Below are 20879 nucleotides of genomic sequence, written 5' to 3' on the forward strand. Positions count from 1 at the left end.
GAAGAATGATTGTTTGAAAGCCTCTTATTCTCACAATCCCTACATGAGTGACACATAGGGGGTTGTAGTATATTCCTGGACTGCTCATTTAAAGCTGGTTCTCGAAACTTTGTTAATAGACTTTTTTGGGATAGTTTACATCTATCTTCAAGAGTCTTCCAGTTCAGTATCTCTGTGACACTCTCCCATGGATTAAACAAACCTATGACCATTTGTGCTGTACTTTGCTGTAAATGTTTCATATCCTCAGTTAGCCATATCTAGTAATGGTCCCACACACTTGAGCAACAGTCCAGAACTGGTCACATGAGTGATTTTTAAGCAATCTCCTTTCTAGACTGACTGCACTTGCCCAGTATTCTACCAATAAACTGAAGTCTACCACACACTTTAACCACAACTGAGCCTTTGTGATCATTCCATTTCATATCACTATCGAGTGTTACACAGCCAGGTATTTGTAGGAGTTGGTTGATTCCAACAGTGGCTCATTGATATTAAAGTTATAGGACACTACACGTTTTCATTTTGCGGAGAGCAAAATTTTACATTTCTGAACACTGAGAGCCAGTTGCCAATCTTTGTACGGCATTGAAATCTTATCAAGATCTGATTGAATAATTTGCAGCTTCTTTTACATAGTACTTCATTATAGATAACTGTGTCATTTGCAAAAAGCTTTGTTAGAGGCAGAGAACAAGCTCAGTTGGTGTCGAAGATGGGGAAGGAAATCAACCATGCCCTATCAAAGGAATCATCCCAGCATATGAATAGAATGATTTTGAGAAATTATGGAAAACCTAAATCTGGATGGCCGGACACAGGTTTGCAGTCATCCTCCTGAATGCAAGTCCAGTGTGTTAACCAGTGCTCAACCTTGCTCAGTCTTAAATCAAGTGTTAGCAATAATTAAATTGTGTTCCACAAAACAATCTACTGGGTGGCATCCCTTTTCATTTCATGCAGGGCATGCACCTCGTGGAACAACATGTCACTGCCTTCATGGCTTTGTTCCACAGATCTAATCTACCAGAACTTCAGCCATTTCTCAGCACAAGTTTATTCCCTAAGTGGGTACTGTTACCCACCCTGTGCATATGTTGCTTTGGGGAAGTGCTCCTTTTGTTTCATCTGCAGCTTTTGAGTGATTTGAGGATAGCATTTCCTTTGTGTCATGTCTTCATTTCAAACCGGCAGTTATCTAGTCCTGCAACACGTGAATATGGGTGCTCTGTCCTGCCTCCTCATGGTCCCTACCCCTCATTTTTCACAGGGGGAACTGCTTTGTTTTCAACTGGATACAGAGGAAAGGCCTATAATGAATGGCTTCCCCATCACCAGTACCTGTATTACCTCTGCTGTGGCTGTATATCCAGTGCTCTGGCAGGTCAATGCATGACACAACATGGCCACTGGACTGGGCATCAGAACTGCTCTGGACGTTTTATGTGTTGCACCATCCCCTCTCCCTCTTGGATGTCATTATTCTCCTGTCAACAGACAAGTTTCTCCCTATGTTGTGGTTCCAGCGTCCATGCACCTATTACAGCAGGATCAGTGGGGGATCTCTTGCACAAAACTGGTGGTGCACTGCAATGCATTTTGCCTGGACATCAATCAGGAGATGGAACACCTTGTCCCAGCCTGTCGCAAGTGTTCAAGGCCACTAGGCCTTTTTAGAAACTTTCTGGGTATTGGCAATTGAGGCTTTTTCTCATTTTCCTTATGTCACTCATTGTCTATCTGGACAGCAGATGTGACTGTCAAGGTTCTCTTGAAGATATTCTCCATAAAAGGCCTGCCTTGCTTCGTGGTTTTGGACACAGGTCCTCAGCTGAAGCTATGTGTTTCCAGATACCGTTTCAGGTCTCAAACATCTGTGATCTATATATGCAGGCTGAAGTGATGAATGTAAATTTCTATCAAGGCCAGGATTTGAAGCCAGGTACCTGCTGACTAGGCAGATGTGCTAACCAGTATGCCACCATGGCATGGCTTTGCACAACTGCACAAACTAATCTAGCATACCTCCATTCTCAATCCAAATACTCATTCATGTCTCTTCCCACTTGATATTCAGCCTAAACTCAAAAAGCAGTGCAGAGGCTGTCCAGATGTATTAGATAAGCACCTCAGTATCAAATGAAATGGGGGATCCTGCATGAAAACCAGGTAGATACTTTAATCAACTGAAACTATATAGTTCCACAGGCTTTTCAAGCCTCAAACATCTGTGATGTATACATATAGACTGAAGCAACAATTGAAAATTTGTACCAAGTCAGGGACTCAAACTCAGGTCTTCCGTTCACTAGGCAGATGCACTAATCACTACATCACCCTGGCAAAGTGGCTTTGCATGACCCCCTGGCCTACCCTAGCATGCCTCCCTCCTTATTTAAAATTCCCATTCATGCCTCAGATCACTTAGGATACCAAATACGCTGAAGCATGCCAGAGTGATGTGGTTAGCACATATGCCTAATGAGACAAAGACTCGGGTGTGAATCCTGGCCTTGGTACAAATTTTCATTTGTTGGTTCATTCTTCATACATACATCAATGGACCTCAGTTCATGGTACAATCTTTCAAGGACTTTCGTGTGAAGGCATCTCCCTTCCATCAGCAGTTGAACAGTGAAGTGGAATGCCCTGTCCGAATGGTGAAGACACAGATGCGCAAGTACTTAGAAGATTTTCTTTTCCAGCCAAGGAGGCTCTTCTTTAAGCTCTTACAGAACAATAGCAAATTGTGCCGAGATTCCCTACCAAGCAGCCACACGACCATGACCATTACCTTTCCTGCCTACCACTCATCCCTGGGTCCACAGGTAGCAGGGCTGCCATTGTCCCACTCACTTTCATTGATACAAGCCGGTCTGGGTGGATTGGGAACTCTTTGTGTCTTTGGCTGCCTCCTTGCATCTTTGGCTGCCGCCCCTGGCTCTGGCACAGATGCTGTGGACATGTCTTCAGTCACAGAATTGTGAACAGCAATGCCCCCCCCCCCCCCCTCCTCCACTCAGTGCACAGATTCAATGGTTACTTCATAACCTGTACCATTTGGCACCTTCCCCCCGAAACCAGCCTCTCTCAGTTACAAAGATGAGATTTGTCCTTACAGCGCATACATCAATCTTATAAACCTCTTAGCCTCAACACTTGCTAGGTCCTGCCCAACATCCATCTTCACCCCTGCCCCAGTGTCCCCCACTTCACACACCTGCTCTTACAACCTCCTCTCCACAATTTCATTCTCCTTCTGTTCTACCTGCTCCTCCCACTCCATGTCACTGTGTGCTCCACACAACTGCCTGTGCCAGAATGAGCTCATCTGTGCCACATATCTATCTCATGTGCCTGCTGCTTTTCCCTCCCAGCCATCTACCATCCTGCACCAGCCCTCCATCCCACTCCCTGTCTTCTTTCTTTCTTCATCCGTAATCTCAGTCAAGATAAATTGCCAACACAAAGTAATTGACCAGAACATTGTAGCTTGTAGGCATATTATGGGTTGTGTCCTTCTGTTATTTACACTTACGACAGGTAATATTTAATTAAACATTATATCTTATTTCTTTGAGATGGCCAAATACACATTTATGTTACAGAGTACTCACTTCTTACTTGTAATGTCAGCTCCCACAACTGGAACCGAGACATTGACAGTTGCAGTATGTTGCCAATCATTTATGGGATTTGTAGCCTGCTTGTACTGGATCAGGTATCCAGTCAGGGAGCTGTGTCCATCAAATGGGGGACGCCATGCCAAATGAATTGATCTGCTGTTCACCTCAATCACTTTCACATCAATAGGTGGATCAGGTGGCTCTGTAAAGTTGGTGGTATAAATGTCAGATCAGTAATTGTAATAAATTGCATAATCAGACTGGTTGAGATACAGATCAAAGGTATTACAAACATTTTCCATAGTTCACCAGATGAAGGAGAAGTAACAAAAGTAAGAGCTTTGGAATGACACAGTGATGAAGAATAAGTTGAATGGGTTTGACAATACCAAAAGGAAATAATCAAAGAGAGAAAGTCAGGCTATGTACCCTAAGACCTCTCTCGTCTACAGTTCACAATGAAGTGCCAGACAGAGGGTTCATACTATCAAACAGTGTGGGAAAAATTAACACTTAAATATTTCTGTGAAAGTTCTGATTTCTCTTATTTTTTTATCATGATCATTCCTCCATATGTAGGTGATCACCAACAAAATATTTTCGCACTCCGAGGACAAAATTGGTGGTAGAAATTTCATGAGGAGATCCTAGTGCAACAAAAATCATCTTTGCTTTAATGATTGCCACCCAAATTTGCATATTGTATCCATGAGTTCTCTCCCCTATTTCACACTAATACAAAACAAACTGCCCTGCTTTGAACTTTTTGATGTCCTCCGTTTATCCTATCTGATGTGGGTCCTACACTGCACAGCAATAATCCATAAGAGGGCAGACAAGTGTGATGCAAGCAGTCTCTTCAGCAGACCTGTTGCATTTTCTATGTGTTCTGCCAATAAATCACAATCTTTTGTTTGCTTTCCCCACAACATTATCTATGTGACCATTCCAATATAAGTTATTCATAATTGAGATCTCTAAGTATTATACTTGAATTTAAAGACTATAGATTTGTGTGTTTTATTTGAAAACCATAATTTATTGGATTCCTTTTACTACGAATATGGGCGACTACACACTTTTCATTATTTAGAGTCAATTGCAACTTTCTGCAACATATAGATATCTTGTCTAAATCATTTTGCAATTCATTTTGATCCTCTGATGACTTTATAAAATGGTAAATGGCTTCATCATCTGCAAACAATCTAAGAGGGCTGCTTAAATTGTCTCATACATAGCCTCTGTAGATTAGGAACAGCAAAGGGCCTCTAACCCTTCCTTGGGGAACCCCAGATATCACTTCCATTTTACTCAATGACTTTCTGTCAGTTACTATGAACTGTGATCTTTCTGACATAAAATCATGAATCCAGTTACACACCTGAGATGATACCCCATAGGCACACAATTAGATTATAAGTTGCTTGTGAGGAGCAATGTCAAAAGCCTTCTGGAAATATAAAAATATGGAATCAGTTTGACATCCACTGTTGACAGCACTCATTACTTTACAAGAATAAAGAGCTAGTTGAGTTTCACAAGAACAACGTTTTCTGAAATCATCTTGGCTGTTTGTCAATAAATTGTCCTCTTTGAGCTACTCATAATGTGCAATCACAGTACAGGTTCTAAAATCCTACAGCAAATCAATGTTAGCAATATGGATCTGTAATTCAGTGGATTATACCTGTTTCCTATCTTTGATATTGGTGTGACTTGTGCAACTTTCCAGTCCTTAGGCATGAATAAATGCACCTGTTATCAAGGGATAGCGTCTTTGATTACTAATCAAAATATCCTTGGTCCTGGGTTGGAAACCTGCCACCACTCAAATTTTGATTAATAGTCAGCATTTGGTGGCTGAAGACTTCAGGCATAAGAAGTCACCCTTATCCTCCAATGGTCTGGTCCAAGAGGGCGAATGAGTGGACAGAAGTTCAGGGTACTTTCCTGTCCTTGGGGTGAGAAACTGCCCCTAAAGATGGATGATCAATGGCATGAAGATGCAGAAGCTAATGGAAACCACTGCATTAAAGCCACATAACATGTGTCCACAGGACATGTGGCCTGTAATTGAAAAAATGTCAGATGATCTCTCCATTGGCAAAAGATTGTAGAATAGAACCCCATTCGGATCTCCGTGAGGAAAGTGCCAAGGGGGAGGCAACCATGAGAAAAAGACTGAATAATCAAGGATAATGTTCTACACATCAGGGTGTGCAATGTCAGAAGCTTGAATGTGGTAGGGAAGCTAGAAAATCTGAAAAGCGAAATGCAAAGGCTCAATCTAGATACACTACGGGTCATTGACGTTAAATGGAAAGAAGACAAGGATTTCTGGTCAGATGAACATAGGGTAATATCGACAGCAACAGCAAATGGTATAATGGGTCTAGGATACATTACAAATAGGAAGGTAAGGCAGAGTGTTTGTTACTGTGAACAGGTCAGTGATATGGTTGTTCTTGTCAGAATCAACACAAACCAACACCAACAACAATAGTTTAGGTCACATCAAAAGCTGAAGATGAAGAGGTAGAGAAAGTACATGAGAATATATTGGTGTCTGTGTATGTATGGATGGATATGCGTGTATGTGTGTGTGCGCGAGTATATACCTATCCTTTTTTCCCCCTAAGGTAAGTCTTTCCGCTCCCGGGATTGGAATGACTCCTTACCCTCTCCCTTAAAACCCACATCCTTTCGTCTTTCCCTCTCCTTCCTGAAGAAGCAACCATCGGTTGCGAAAGCTAGTAATTCTGTGTGTGTTTGTGTGTTTTGTTCATGTGCCTGTCTGCCGGCGCTTTCCCGCTTGGTAAGTCTTGGAATCTTTGTTTTTAATATGTTTTTCCCATGTGGAAGTTTCTTTCTGTTTTATTTACATAGAATATTTAAAGGGTAATACAGTCCATAAAGGGAGATGAAAATCCAATATTCATGGAGAACTGGAATGCAGTTGTAGGGGAAGGAGCAGAAGAAAAAGTTACAGGAGATTATGGGCTTCGGACAAGGAATGAGAGAGGACTAACTGAGGTCTGTAATAAATTTCAGCTAGTAATAGCAAATACTCTGTTCAAGAATCACTTGGAAAAGATTGGGTGATTTGGGAAGATTTCAGTTATATTACATCACGGTCAGACAAAAGATTCCAAAATCAGATACTGGACCTTAAGGCATACCCAGGAGCAGATATAGACTCTGATCACAAGTAGTAGTGATGAAGAGTTATCTGAAGTTCAAGAGATTAGCCAGGAAGAATTAATATGCAAAAAAAGTGGGATACAGAGGCACCAAGTGATGATGAGACTTGCTTGAAGTTTTCTAAGGCTATAGATACAGCAGTAAGGAATAAATCAGTAGGCAGTATATTTGAAGAGGAATGGACATCTCTAAAAACGGCAGTCAAAGAAGTTGGAAAGAAAAAAATAGATACAAAGACATTAACTGAAAAGAAACCATGGGTAACAGAAGAAATACTTCAGTTGATCGATGAAATAAGGAAGTACAAAAATGTTCAGGAAAATTGAGGAATACAGAAATAAAAGTCACTGAGGAAGGAAATATATAGGAAGTGTAGGGAAGCTGAGATGAAATGGCTGCATGAAAAATGTGAAGAAATCGCATAAATGATTGTTGGAAGGAGTGACTCAGCATACAGGAAACGCAAAACAACCTTTGGTGAAACATAAAGTAAGGGTGGTAACATTAAAAGTGCAACCGGATTTCCACTGTTAAATGCAGAGGAGAGAGTGGATAGGTGGAAAGAGTACACTGAAGGCCTTTATGAGGGGTAGATTTGTCAGATGTGATAGAAGAAGAAACAGGAGTAGATTTAGAAGAGGTAGGGGATCCAGCATTAGAATCAGATTTTAAGAGTGCTTTGGAAGAGTTCAGATCAAATAAGGCAGAAGTGACAGATAACATTCCTTCAGAATTTCTAAAATCATTGGGAGAAGTGGCAACAAATTGACTATTCACATTGGTGTGTGGAATGTACGAGTCTGGGGACATACCATTTGACTTTCAGAAAAATATCATCCCAAGTGTGAGAATTATTGCACAATCAGATTAATAGCTCATGCATCCAAGTTGCTGGCAATAATAATATACAGAAGAATGGAAAATAATATTGTGGATGTGCTAGATGACAATCAGTTTGTCTTAAGAAAAGGTAAAGACACCAGAAAGGGAATTCTGACATTGCAGTTGATAATGGAAACAAGGCTAAAGAAAAATCAAGAAACATTCACAGGATTTGTTGACATGGAAAAAATGTTTAACACTGTAAAATGGTGCATGATGTTCGAAATTCTGAGAAAAATAGGGGTAAGCCATAGGGAGAGACATGTAATATACAATACGTACAAGAGCCAAGAAAGAATATGACTGAATGACCAAGAATGAAGCACTTGTATTAAAAAGGGTGTAAGACAGGGATGTTGCCTTTCCCCCCTACTGTTCAATCTGTATATTGAAGAAGCAATAATGGAAAGAAAAGAAAGCTTCATGAGTGGAATTAAAATTCAAGGTGAAAGAATATCAATGATATGATTTGCTGATGACATTGCTATCCTGAGTACAGAATATGGATTGAGAGTTAATCAAAGAAAGATGAAAGTAATGAATAACATAAATGAGAACAGCGAGAAGCTTAGCATCAGCATTGATGGTCACGAAGTAGATGAAGTTAAGGGATTCTGCTACCTGGGCAGCAAAATAACCAATGACGGATGAAGCAAGGTGGACGTCAAAAAACAGACTAGCCCTGGTAAAAGGGTCGTTTCTGGCCAAAAGAAGTCTACTAGTATCAAACATAGCCCTTAATTTGAGGAAGAAATTTCTGAGAATGTACATATGGTAGTGAAACATGGATTGTCGGAAAACCACAACAGAATAGAATCGAAGCATTTGAGATGTGTGCTACAGGCAAATGTTGAAAATTAGATAGACTGATAAGATAAAGAATGAGGAGGTTCTGCACAGAATCAGAGAAGAAAGGAATACGTGGAAAACTGACAAGGAGAAGGGACAGGATGATAGGGCATCTGTTAAGACATCAGGGAATGAGATTGCAGTCTTTTTCGGCGTATGCCACTGATGAATTCTTCTTGGCTTATCAGCTGAGTGATGGTGTTGTCTCGTCACAATGTTTCAATGAGTTTTGTACCCATCACCTTCTGGCCAGAAGAAGTATGAAACTCACTGAAATGTTGCAACAAGATGATGCCACTACTCAGCTGATAACCTGAGATGAAATAATCATCAGGGAATGAGTTCAATCATACTAGAAGGAGCTGTAGAGGGCAAAAACTGTAGAGGAAGATAGAGATTGGAATACATACAGAAAATAATTGAGGACATAGGTTGCAAGTGCTTCTTTCAATGAGCAAGCAGTGGTATATGATTGCTACGTGTGAAGCTATTATATTGGCATAGTCTAGAAGGAACCTCATTGGTGTACAATCTGGAATGTAGGCCTTGCGTTTATTAAGTAATTTAAGGTGCACTGATGATATCTATTTCTAAGTTACTCATGTTGGCACTCACTCTTGATTCAAATTCATCGAATTCAGGAATATTAACTTCATATTCTTTGATGGAGGCATTTCAGAAAACTGTGTTATTTGTAACATCATTGTTATCATGCAGTGGGGTATTGATTATGTCTTTCTGCTGATATACTTTACATACAGCCAGAATCTCTTTGGATTTTCTGACACATTTTAATAGAGAGTTTTTTTTATGGAAACTATTAAAAGCAACTTGCATTGAAGTTCATTGTAGGTTCCAGCATATCATACTGCACAGCACCAGCATTCAAAGATCTGCAAATATATTACTGTGAAAAAGCTATACAGCTCTTCAAAAGAGTGATCTACTTGGCATAATAAACCGGTACATTTTGCAGCTGCTTTTGACTTTATAATGAATTGCTCTTCTCAACACTTCTATGTTATAAGTTCATCAGAATTTGGTGAAACACAAGGAGATCCTGAAGAGGCAAAAGGAAATTTTATTTCTGATCAGGGGCATAGGAATGTATACCCACATAAACAGAAGAGTGGTCTTGAGCCTTAAGAATAATACTACTTAAACATATTATCCTGAACAGATACCTCACCTTGAATAGCCAGGTGGATGAGTTGCTCACTGTGCCCAAATGAATTGCTTGCATGGCACATATAAAGGCCCGAATCCAGTCGATCAGTCTGAGTGATTACCAGCTGTGACTGCAAACCTTTGTCTGTCTTCATTTCAGATACACTCATTCTGGCAGCATTGAAAGTAACACATGTTTTCAAATTACCACAGACTATTAAATGAATTATACTTTGCAAGACTGATTTTTAATACATGCAGAAAAATGATTCTGTCTGGAGCAAAAGGTAACACACGTACTCCCTCTCTCTCTTTCTCTCTAAAAAAAAAAGCGCACGCAAGAGAGAGAGAGAGAAGAAGAACAAAGGTATTGGGCAGTTGCATGCTACCTGAATAACTTAATCACTGATATTTGAAAAAAAAAAGGTAGTATAAATTGATAGGAAAATTTATCTTTTGTTTCTGGATGTGGGGTACAAACTGTGCTGTTAGAAAATCTAACATCTTAATTTTATGGAAGATACACTATTGGCCACTTAATTGCTACACCAAGAAGAAATGCAGATGATAAATGGGTATTCATTGGACAAATATATTATACTAGAACTGACATGTGATTACATTTTCACACAATTTGGCTGCATAGATCCTCTAGAAATCAGTACCCAGAACAAACACCTCTCGCCGTAATAACAGCCTTGATATGCCTTGTCATTGAGTCAAATAGAGCTTGGATGACATGTACAGGTACAGCTGCCCATGCAGCTTCAACACGATACCACAGGTCATCAAGAGTAGCGACTGGCGTATTGTGACGAGCCAATTGCTCGGTCACCATTGACCAGATGTTTTCAATTGGTGAGAGATCTGGAGAATGTGCTCTCAAGGGCAGCAATCGAACATTTTCTGTATCCATAAAGGCCTGTACAGGACCTGCAACATGCGGTTGCACATTATCCTGCTGAAATGTAGGGTTTCACAAGGATCGAATGAAGGGTAGAGCTACGGGTCATAACACATCTGAAATGTAACATCCACTGTTCAAAGTGCCGTCAATGTGAACAAGAGGTGACAGAGACTTGTAACCATTGGCACCCCATACCATTTCGCTGGGTGATACGCCAGTATGGCGATGACAAATACACACTTCCAATGTGCGTTCACCACGATGTCGCCAAACATGGATGCGACCATCATGATGCTGTAAACAGAACCTGGATTCGTCCGAAAAAAAATGATGTTTTGCCATTAGTGCACCCAGGTTCGTCATTGATTACACCATCACAGGCACTACTGTCTGTGATGCAGCGTCAAGGGTAACCACAGCCATTGTCTCTGAGCTGATAGTCCATGCTGGTGCAAACGTCGTCGAGCTGTTCATGTAGATGGTTGTTGTCTTGCAAACGTTCCCATCTGTTGACTCAGGGATCGAGACGTGGCTGCACTATCCGTTACAGCCATGTGGATAAGATGCCTGTCATCTCCACTGCTAGTGATATGAGGCCATTGGGATCCAGCACAGTGATCCATATTAACCTCTTGAACCCACCGATTCCATATTCTGCTAACAGTCATTGGATTCGACCAACGCGAGCAGCAGTGTTGTGACACGATAAACCACAATCGTGATAGGCTACAATCCAACCTTTATCAAAGTTGGAAAAGTGATGATACGCATTTCTCCACCATACACGAGGCATCACAACAACATTTCACCAGGCAATACTGGTCAACTGCTGTTTGTGTATGAGAAATCAGTTGGAAACTTTCATCATATCAGCACGTTGTAGGTGTCGCCACCAGTGCCAACCTTGTGTGAATGCTCTGAAAAGCTAATCATTTGCATATCACAACATCTTCTTGCTGTCAGTTAAATTTCACGTCTGTAGCACTTCATTTTCACGGTGTAGCAATTTTAATGGCCAGTAGTGTAATATTAACCATATATTATTTACTGGAATATGATGTTGACAGAGAGAGAGAGAGAGAGAGCGTCAGGAGGACTGCATAAAAAGATGCAAACCAACACTTCAAACTGTCATAAAAGCTATTTTACTACCTATAGCTTTAAATTTCTTGAGAAACTATCTTTATGTTTGCTGGATGGAAGGCAGTAGAACTGTCAGTCTAATGTGGAACCCATTTAGTGCCAGGAAACTAACATCAAGATGGCAGACATAAGTTTCAACTTTGAAGAGCAGTAGCCGATTGTAACTTAAGTGGTACTACCTTAGTGGAAGTTTGAGAATGTTGCTGCTCTTCAAAGACAGTGGAGACATGACTAATGTACTAATCTACCTTTCAAGGTTAACAGCAACAAACCTACAAAATAAATGCAAGTTCCATGGGATAGTGTGAGATGTGTAGCAATGTTGACCCAAGTGACTCCACACGGCTACAAGTGATCAGTCCTCAAATGTACTTTTGGAATTGTTTCAGCGTTCGAAAATTCCAAGGCAAGGGTCACTTGAAAGGAGTACATGTTAGTAGTGTGGAATACATTTTGCAGAGAAGCATGTTGTGTTATTTCACTCTAAGGCTGTTGAAACAGCTAAGTGACAATGATCTCCGTTGGAGGTTACAATTCTCTGAAACATTTCAGTAGATCATGTACGTGAACCAATTTAATGGGTAGTAGTGTCTCATAGCTGCCTCTGTGACACTGAATGTTTTCCAGAGTAAATGGCCCTATATGGCCATCAAAGGAAATAATAATACCACAGCACTGAACTCAAAAGTGAGTGTGCTACTCATCTCACTACATGAATATGCTGGCCAGTAGTTTTCCTCACAGCCAGTATATAGCCCAGCAAATGGTCAGTCAGTCCTGTATTCACATCTGATATTGTCGGCTACTATCATTGCTCTAGAATGGACTACTCAATAACCTCACCTGCCACTTAGTCTTTCTCTTAAGTTATAACTCAGATTGTGTCCCTTTTTGTTCTTGGCCTGTTGACATTGTTGTGGCAAAGGTTTAAGCTTCGCAACTTCTTGTTGCTTAGGTTGCTTTTGGCTTGTCCTCGTCAGAGTTGGCCATGTTTGGCTCAGTTACTTTTTGATTTTGTGTTCTCTCCTGCAGGTGGCCCTTCAACATTGTCGCTTCACCCATTTCTCTCCTGGATTGTGATGTGTGCACTAATACCCAGCAATGAGTAAAGAGGAAGTTGTTTTGTAGCATGGACACTAAATTGGTTTGCCTGCTGGAGCAATAGCAGCAGCTAATGCAACAGCAGGTACCTCAGACAGGCTACTTCAAAAGTTGCTTCAGCTTCAGGCAAACAAACACTCAGCACAGGAGGCCACTTTGGTCCAGGCCTCAGTACCACCTGCAGTCAACATCCCCGTTCGTCTTCTGTTGTTCGTATCTTTCAATTGTGCTATGGAGGACCGGGACGTAGTTCTCTATAATTATAGATTCCCAGCCTTTGGGAAGGGGCAGCCCAACACCTCAGTGCTTGGCATTGTTCCTGAATGCATTTATACCATCTGGTATAAGCTCCAGGGTACATTACAATGCCAATACATTATCATGTCTCCTCCCTGGCTCAGATACTGATTTTAACCATTCTTCTGCTTCCACGCCAACACTGAGTGGAAACATATATTGGACAGTTTCCCCTTTACGGCTGCTCATGTCGCTGAAGACCATATGCCTGGACTCCCACATTGCAGCAGGTCCTCTACTATGTGGCCCATTCCTGGTCAACTTACCTCATCCACTGATTGGTAAATGACTTCAGGTCCACGAGAAATATTTCTCACCAGCTCTAGGTTGCTGATGTCATTCTTTTGGATACCAAGATGATTGTCATCCCAGCAGAACTGTCCCAATGAGTGTTGAGGTTACTGCACCAAGGACACTGTGGGAAGCCCTGCACTAAGGTGCTAGCTCACTGATGTGAGTTCTGGCCGAAAGAATGGTCCATGCCTGCAGGGTGTGTGCATGGTACCAGGCAGCAGCCCACAACCTTTCACCTCCAGAACTACGCACTGTCACCCATGGACAACATCTATCTTGATTTTGTGACCCTGTTTTTAATATCTGTGTAGTTGCTCATTGTTGTTTCCTACTCGAAATATGCCTCAGCCCAGGTATTGGCCATCAAAGGCTTGCATCCGGTAATGGGCTGCAATTCACAGTGACTTTCATCAACGATTTTTGTGAGGCCAATGGCATAAGACATATTTGCAGTCCTCTATTCCATCCTTCCACAAATAGTGAAGACTTTTAAGACTTTTAAGCAGCAAGTGAAAAAAGCTATTGAATCGTTTGCCTCTATGTTGCTCTTCACCCTGTTTTTGAGCACTTGTCGAACCATGCTGATTAACAACTGCAGCCCTGTGGAGCTACTCCAGAGGCACCAACTATGTACCCTGCTTCATCTTCTGAAGCTGCCCCCTTTGAAGCTGAGCTGCTGTTCCTCCCAGAGCTAGAATATTGGCATAGCTGTGTGGACCTGCTCCTGTGGAGCACTATGGCTTGGATGCTGTTGATGGTAGTGGAGATTCATACCCACTGAAATACAGAAGGGGCTCAAGTGCCGCCACCACAATCGTCCCTGGCCTAAAGTGCAGGTGATGCATCCACTGCCACCTCTTCCTCCACCTGCTGGTGACAATGTGATTCCCCAGCCAGCACCCCTGGTGACTGCCTAAAACTACCTAATGTTGCACCAGTGATCCCTGCCATGTCCATGTGGATCGGTAGAACCCCATGGCACGCCCATCTCCAGTTGTGTCCCGATGAATGCTGGCTAATATGTTCCATTCCTGCAGACAACAGTCAAAGGGGCCAGTGCTTTGCCTATGCCTTCATTCCTCTTTGGCACCATCTGGGGAATTTCCACTGTATGCACCTGTATCGTGGGGGAGGGATTCGGTATCAGACTCTGTAGTCCCACTTAGTGTGCACACCACTTGTCTCACCACATGAATACGCTGGCTAAGAGTGTTCCTCAAGGCCAGTATAAATATGGCCACCCCGCAGGTGGTCAGTCAGTTCTGTACTCAAGCCTGACACTGTTGGTAAATAATGCTGTTGAACTATGGACTATTCAATAACAAAATTGCCTGGCATTTGGTCTTTTTCTCCGGTTGCAGTTTGGGTTGTGCCTCTTTGCTTGTTGACATTATTGTGATGAAGTATTCCACTTTGCACCTCATTGTTTCTTAGGCTGCCTCAGGCTCGTCCCTGTCTGTGTCTCATTCACCACCAATCACCCGTGTTTAGCTTAGCCACTGCTTGATATCACGTTCTATTCTGCAGGCAGCCCTTACACCTTGTGGCTTCATTCATTTCTCTCCTGGGCTATGACGTGTACACTGATATCCAGCTGCATGCAAATGTAGCAATTTTTTTAGTCAGGCAAAGCACACTGAATATTTTATCCATAAAGGATGACATTATGAGGGCTATGGCTGTTGGTGCAATACCAACTTAGTGGACCTGACAGTCAGCACAACCATATGTACTGTACTGAATATAATCCCATATTACTGACAAAAAGTCTGTGATCTTGCATGATATGAATGTATGGTGCAGTGTCTCCGAAGGGTCCCACCGACCCTTTCCAACTTGAAGGTCCTGTAACTGTATAAAAGTCACTAACAACGCTTGGTGTTTATACAAACATCAAAAACAGTTTTGCATCTACATCTACATTTATACTCCACAAGCCACCCAACGGTGTGTGGCAGAGGGCACTTTACGTGCCAGTGTCATTACCTCCCTTTCTTGTTCCACTCGCATATGGTTCACGAGAAGAACGACTGCCGGAAAGCCTCCGGTTCCCAGTACTCCTGAAGATAGACATTGACTGTGGGTGTTGTAACACAGGCACAGTCCGCCTGATTGTTCAGAGATGTCACTAAACCCACCCAAAGATGTAAACAACCATGCATGAGCAGTGCCTATTAGAAGGAGGGGGTCTGACAGCCAATCAGTTCCAATCATTCTACCAGGAAGGAGGTACACAGCTCTTGTTGTCTGTAGTTGAACTATGCCTAAACAGTCAATACAGCAGTCCAATTATGTCCGCGTTGTTACTTTGTGCCAAGAAGGGCTCTCAACAAGGGAAGTGTCCAGGCATATCGGAGTGAATCAAAGCGATGTTGTTCAGACACTTCAATGACATGCCTTGCTCAGGCCACGAAAGGGCTACTACTGCACTGGATGAACACTACCTTTGAATTATGGCTTGGAGGAACTCTGACAGCAATGCCACCATGTTGAATAATGCTTATCATGCAGCCACAGGATGTCGTGTTACAACTCAAACTGTGCACAATAGGGTGCATGAAACGGAACTTCACTCCCGACATCCATGGAGAGGTCCATCTTTGCAGCCACAACACCATGCATCATGGTACAGATAGGATCAACAACATGCTGAATCGACCCTCAGGATTGGCATCATGTTCTCTTCACTGGTGAGTGTTGCATATGCCTTCAACCAGGCAATCAACGGAGATGTGTTTGGAGGCAACCCGGTCAGGCTGAACACTTTGGACACACTATGCTGCAAGTGCATCAAGGTGGAGGTTCCCTGATGTTATGGGGAGGAATTATGTGGGACCAACGTACACCACTGGTTGTCACGGAAGGCACTGTAATGGCTATATGATACGTGAACGCCATCCTCCAAACAATAGTGCAACCATATCGGCAGCATATTGGCAAGGCATTCGTCTTCATGGATGACAATTCGCGCCCCCATCGTGCACATCTTGTGAATGTCTTCCTTCAGGATAATGACATTGCTTGACTAGAGTGGCCATCATGTTCTCCAGACATGAACCTTAACAAATATGCCTGGGATAGATTGGAAAGGGCTGTTTATGGACATCGCGACTCACCAACCACTCTGAGGGATCTACACCGAATCACCGTTGAGGAGTGGGACAATATGGAGCAACAGTGCCTTGATGAACTTGTGGATAGGATGTCATGACAAATACAGGCATGCATCAATGCAAGAGGATGTGTTACTCGGTATTAGAGGTACCGATGTGTACAGCAGTTGTACCACCACCTCTGAAGGTCTCACTTTATGGTGGTACAACATGCAATGTGTAGTTTCCATGAGCAATAAAAAGGGCAGAAATGATGTTTATGTCGATCTTTATTCCAATTTTCTGTATAGGTTTTGGAACTCTCAGAAATGAGGTGATGCAAAACTTTTTTTGATGTGTGTAATTGTACTTTCATTTGTACAACATACAGAAATGACATCTTGTATTGCCAACAAGATGGTGCCCCAGTGGACTATCACAGGGTTAGTTTAGCATAGCCTGCTCAAAATTTATGAAGACAGTGGATAGGAAGACGGAGACCAGCCAAGTTCCCTCCACACCATATTCAGCTGTTTCTTCTGATGGGAGACAGTAAAACGAGTATGTGCCCCATAATAAACCACATATCCTGGATACACTGTGGGATGAGATCTGAACAGCATGCGTTGAAAATCCCTTTGGGGTCTTTTGACTTGAACTACAGAATCTATTGTGATTCATACTCAGACATGTATTGATACTGAAGGCTATCAACTTGAACATTTCATAGAATAGGATAGAAACTTTATTGTCAGGTAACATGTCTTATACAATAAGATGATTGGGACATAGGTGACTCGTCAGTTTAAAGCTACTAATTGTAAGTGCACATAATAATTAGAGGTATTTTGTAATTTTAAGTACCACAAAATGATATAAAATAATCATGTTGTAAATGAAGTAAAATTAAGTATAAATATTTACTTAAAGTACTTTTTTAGCATGACGGAATAAAATGTAACATCAGGCACAGTTATTTGTGACAGTCAGTCATAAATTCTTCTACACTGTAATAATATTCACTTGTTAGTTATTTTTTAAATGATGTTCAAATTCTTCTCATTCATAATTTTTAAATTTTTCACATACACTATTTCACAGCCCCATACCCATATAGTAATGTGTCTTCTCCAGCAGTTTTAGCCTATGAGTTGGTAACTAACACTGATATTTGTTTCTTGTTTCATAATCATGCTTAAACAGGTTATCCTCAAAAACTTGTGGGTTTTGTTTAGAAAACTTAATTGTCTCATAGATACAGAGGCAAGGAACAGTCATAAGATCAAGGGCCTTGAACTGAGGTCTGCATGATTGTCTTTTTACTGCACCTGCCATGGCTCTACTGATTTTTTTCTGAAGCCTAAAGACACTCTGTAAGTTTTTTTCTGATCCCCAAAAAATTATACCATATCTAATCACAGATACAAAACATGCATGGTATACAACTTTTTTGACTGGTGTTTCTATTATACCACTTATAATATTCATTGTGAATATTCTGTTATTTAGACAGTATTTAATTACTATTGGAAACATTTAATTTAACCATTTTATATGACAGTTCAAAGTGTGTAAAATATATGACAACTTTTGCCTTCCATAGCCGCTTGATGACAAATCCAGGCTTTTCTTTTGTTTTCTCTCTTTTATCCCTGTACTGAGTGTTGTCCTACCTTTGCTGCTGTTTTTTTCTTTATCTCTTTTTTCTTTATTTAACCTCTCCAAATTATCATTTCTTATATTATATGGAAGTCTAGAGCTTATTAAACTATTAATTTTTCCTTATATTTCAGTGTAATCCATCTACTCTCCTGTACCTGCTTTTCACATGTCTACTGGTCACACAGTGTTATACAGTTTGGACATCTGTTGTTATAACAGTCAATTATGCAAACTGATGATATACTGCAACTGTCTGCTGTCCCACATCACAGCAGTTGCTCCTGTTTCTATTTGTTTTGTCCTTTTCCCATCTGATTCATTTCACCACTGATATTTTACTTCATCCTACCAACTTTAAAGACAACTGTAAGCCATACAACAAATTCTAGCCTCTTAATAATACATATGGATCTAAGGCAGGAAAAGGATATATTCCTACTGATGAATCTTCTCAGAATATCAGCAAAGAGACAGCACCACCTTGCAGGAGTATTTCAAAGTTCTGAGAACATCCTTATCACATCTTTTTGGGCAGTAGTAACAAGAGTCCACGAGTTGTTAAACAATTTCATTTACATGTTTTAGGCATAGCTCATCATCAGAATATCTACCAAAAACATCACAATTGTCATGCAAACACAATTTAAAGACAACATTTTAAGGACATACGTAAATTCACTAAAAACAAGTTTACATACCAAGTAAAAGAATTTAATTTGTGTCAAGTGATAAATTGGCACCTGACTGACTCCATGCTGCCATTACAAAAACTAACTACCATAACATATCTCTAGGTGGCATGGTTGTGGTGGTGTTAGGACCTTTCATAAAAAGTCTATGGGCAATTATAAAAAAATCAATAGCAGAAACAACTGTAAAAACATGAAATAGCAACAAATGCTTTCTGAGGAAAATTAAAAATCATAGTTAGAAGAGTGTTATCTGAAGTACATGATTTATAGATGTGATATTGGCTAGGGTGACAGAAGGAGAGGCTGAGAGGGCACAAATGGTATGGTGGGGTTGGCATGAAACAACCATACCCCATGCAAATGAGAGCTAGTGTCATGTAGCATTGGCAAGCCTTCAACTAAAGAACAGAGGCAATATTCACTGTAAGTCTATTAGGAATGGCAAAACCACATATATGGGATGAAGCATTGTTACAAACCAATCCCAATACATCCCCTCTGTCCACCTTTCTTTCTCTTCCCATCAACCCTTGCTCATATCACATGTATTAATGGGATACTTCAGTTTGCACACTTCAAATTGTTATTCTTAATTTTCCTTAAAAATGGTTTATTGATATTTTGTTTTTCCAGTGCTACCACAACCATACCACCTGGTAACATGTTATGACAGCTAGTCTTTGTAATAGTTGTATGTATCACATGATACCATACTCTGTATTAAGTTTTTTTCCCCAGCATGTGAACTTGTTTGTCAATAAATTTAAATATGTTTGCTCTTAACATGTCATATATAAATTGTTTTTACATGAACACTGTGATACTTTCAGCAGATATTCTGCTGGCGTGCTGTGCCTTAAATTTGAAAAAAAAAAAGCTTTAATAAGTATAATCTTATTATTAGTGGACAAAAGTAAAATGTGTTGAGTATTCAGATAATGGCTTCAGGCCCTTGCATGCCACTACATCATAAATTAAACTAAACTGCAACGAGATTCCCACTTATTATCTTCAGATCAGCTTGCATGAATATGAGTAAGAAACTCATTAAAACATTGCTACATGGAGGTGCTGCCATTTGGCTGGTATCCCAAGTGAGATTCATCAGTAAAATTTGCCAATAAAGCCTGCATTACAGTGTATCTGTCTATCTGTCTAACAATCTTATTCATAAAGTCTAACTGTTTCATTCTGAACCATGATCACTCGTCCTTTTTATATTGTGCACCTTCAGAAGTGTTCTCTTAGATTTCCTAACAATTTGTATCATTTTTTTTTTAATTTTTGATCTCTTTATTGCTGGAGTTGTCTCATATTAGCCTGACTGTTATGCCTCATTCATTCTACTTCTACCTGTCTAGAAAAGCTATCTACACCCTAGCTAAAAGTCCAATCCCACAAACTCTTCATAAAATAGAGCCTGGAAAATGGTATCTCTTCCAATGCATTTAGCATAAAATTTGTTCTCTCTGGTAGCTACCCATTCATTCACAAAGGTCTTCAATTTTTCTGATTCCGTGAGTCTCTTACTGTTTCAACATATTAACACATCTACCCATAGATCTTACTTAACTGCCTGTGCTAATTTAGCACAACCCCATTACTTTGTGACAATAACTCCCTAAGTTCTATCTACAAGATAAAGGTGCTTGCACTCCAACAACTGGGGCAGCATTGTCAGTACCATCCGATGTCTTGCTTTCACCTAGGAATACCACTATTCAGCAAAGAAAGCATTACTCACACCCAAAAATACCTCATAGCTGCCAGACAATGATTTGCTGAAAGCCCAGTAACTTCCTTCCCACTACATATTAGTCTCAGTCTCCCTCTCCAGGCTGCCAACATTGTTGCTGACTTCTGCAGAAGTATTGCTCCTCCAAAAATGCCTCATATTTAGCTCTACTCCCATGTTCAACCATGTTGGCCTTGTCAAGAACCTGCTTTCCTTTACTTGTTT

The 20879-nt window shown here is 40.8% G+C and overlaps 1 protein-coding gene across 1 annotated transcript in view; it reads right to left on the reverse strand.

The window, feature by feature from the left end:
- LOC126288932 (Down syndrome cell adhesion molecule-like protein Dscam2) overlaps positions 1 to 20879 on the reverse strand; it is a 412211-nt gene that overhangs the window by 144296 nt on the left and 247036 nt on the right. Inside the window, exons 12-13 of the mRNA XM_049984899.1 lie at positions 9754 to 9902; positions 3621 to 3831 (exon numbers count right to left, since the gene is read on the reverse strand). Coding sequence (XP_049840856.1) covers positions 3621 to 3831; positions 9754 to 9902 — 360 coding nt within the window. The remainder of the gene's footprint in view (positions 1 to 3620; positions 3832 to 9753; positions 9903 to 20879) is intronic.

This window comes from Schistocerca gregaria, chromosome 1 (genome assembly GCF_023897955.1).
Source record: "Schistocerca gregaria isolate iqSchGreg1 chromosome 1, iqSchGreg1.2, whole genome shotgun sequence".
Classification (NCBI taxonomy): domain Eukaryota; kingdom Metazoa; phylum Arthropoda; class Insecta; order Orthoptera; family Acrididae; genus Schistocerca; species Schistocerca gregaria.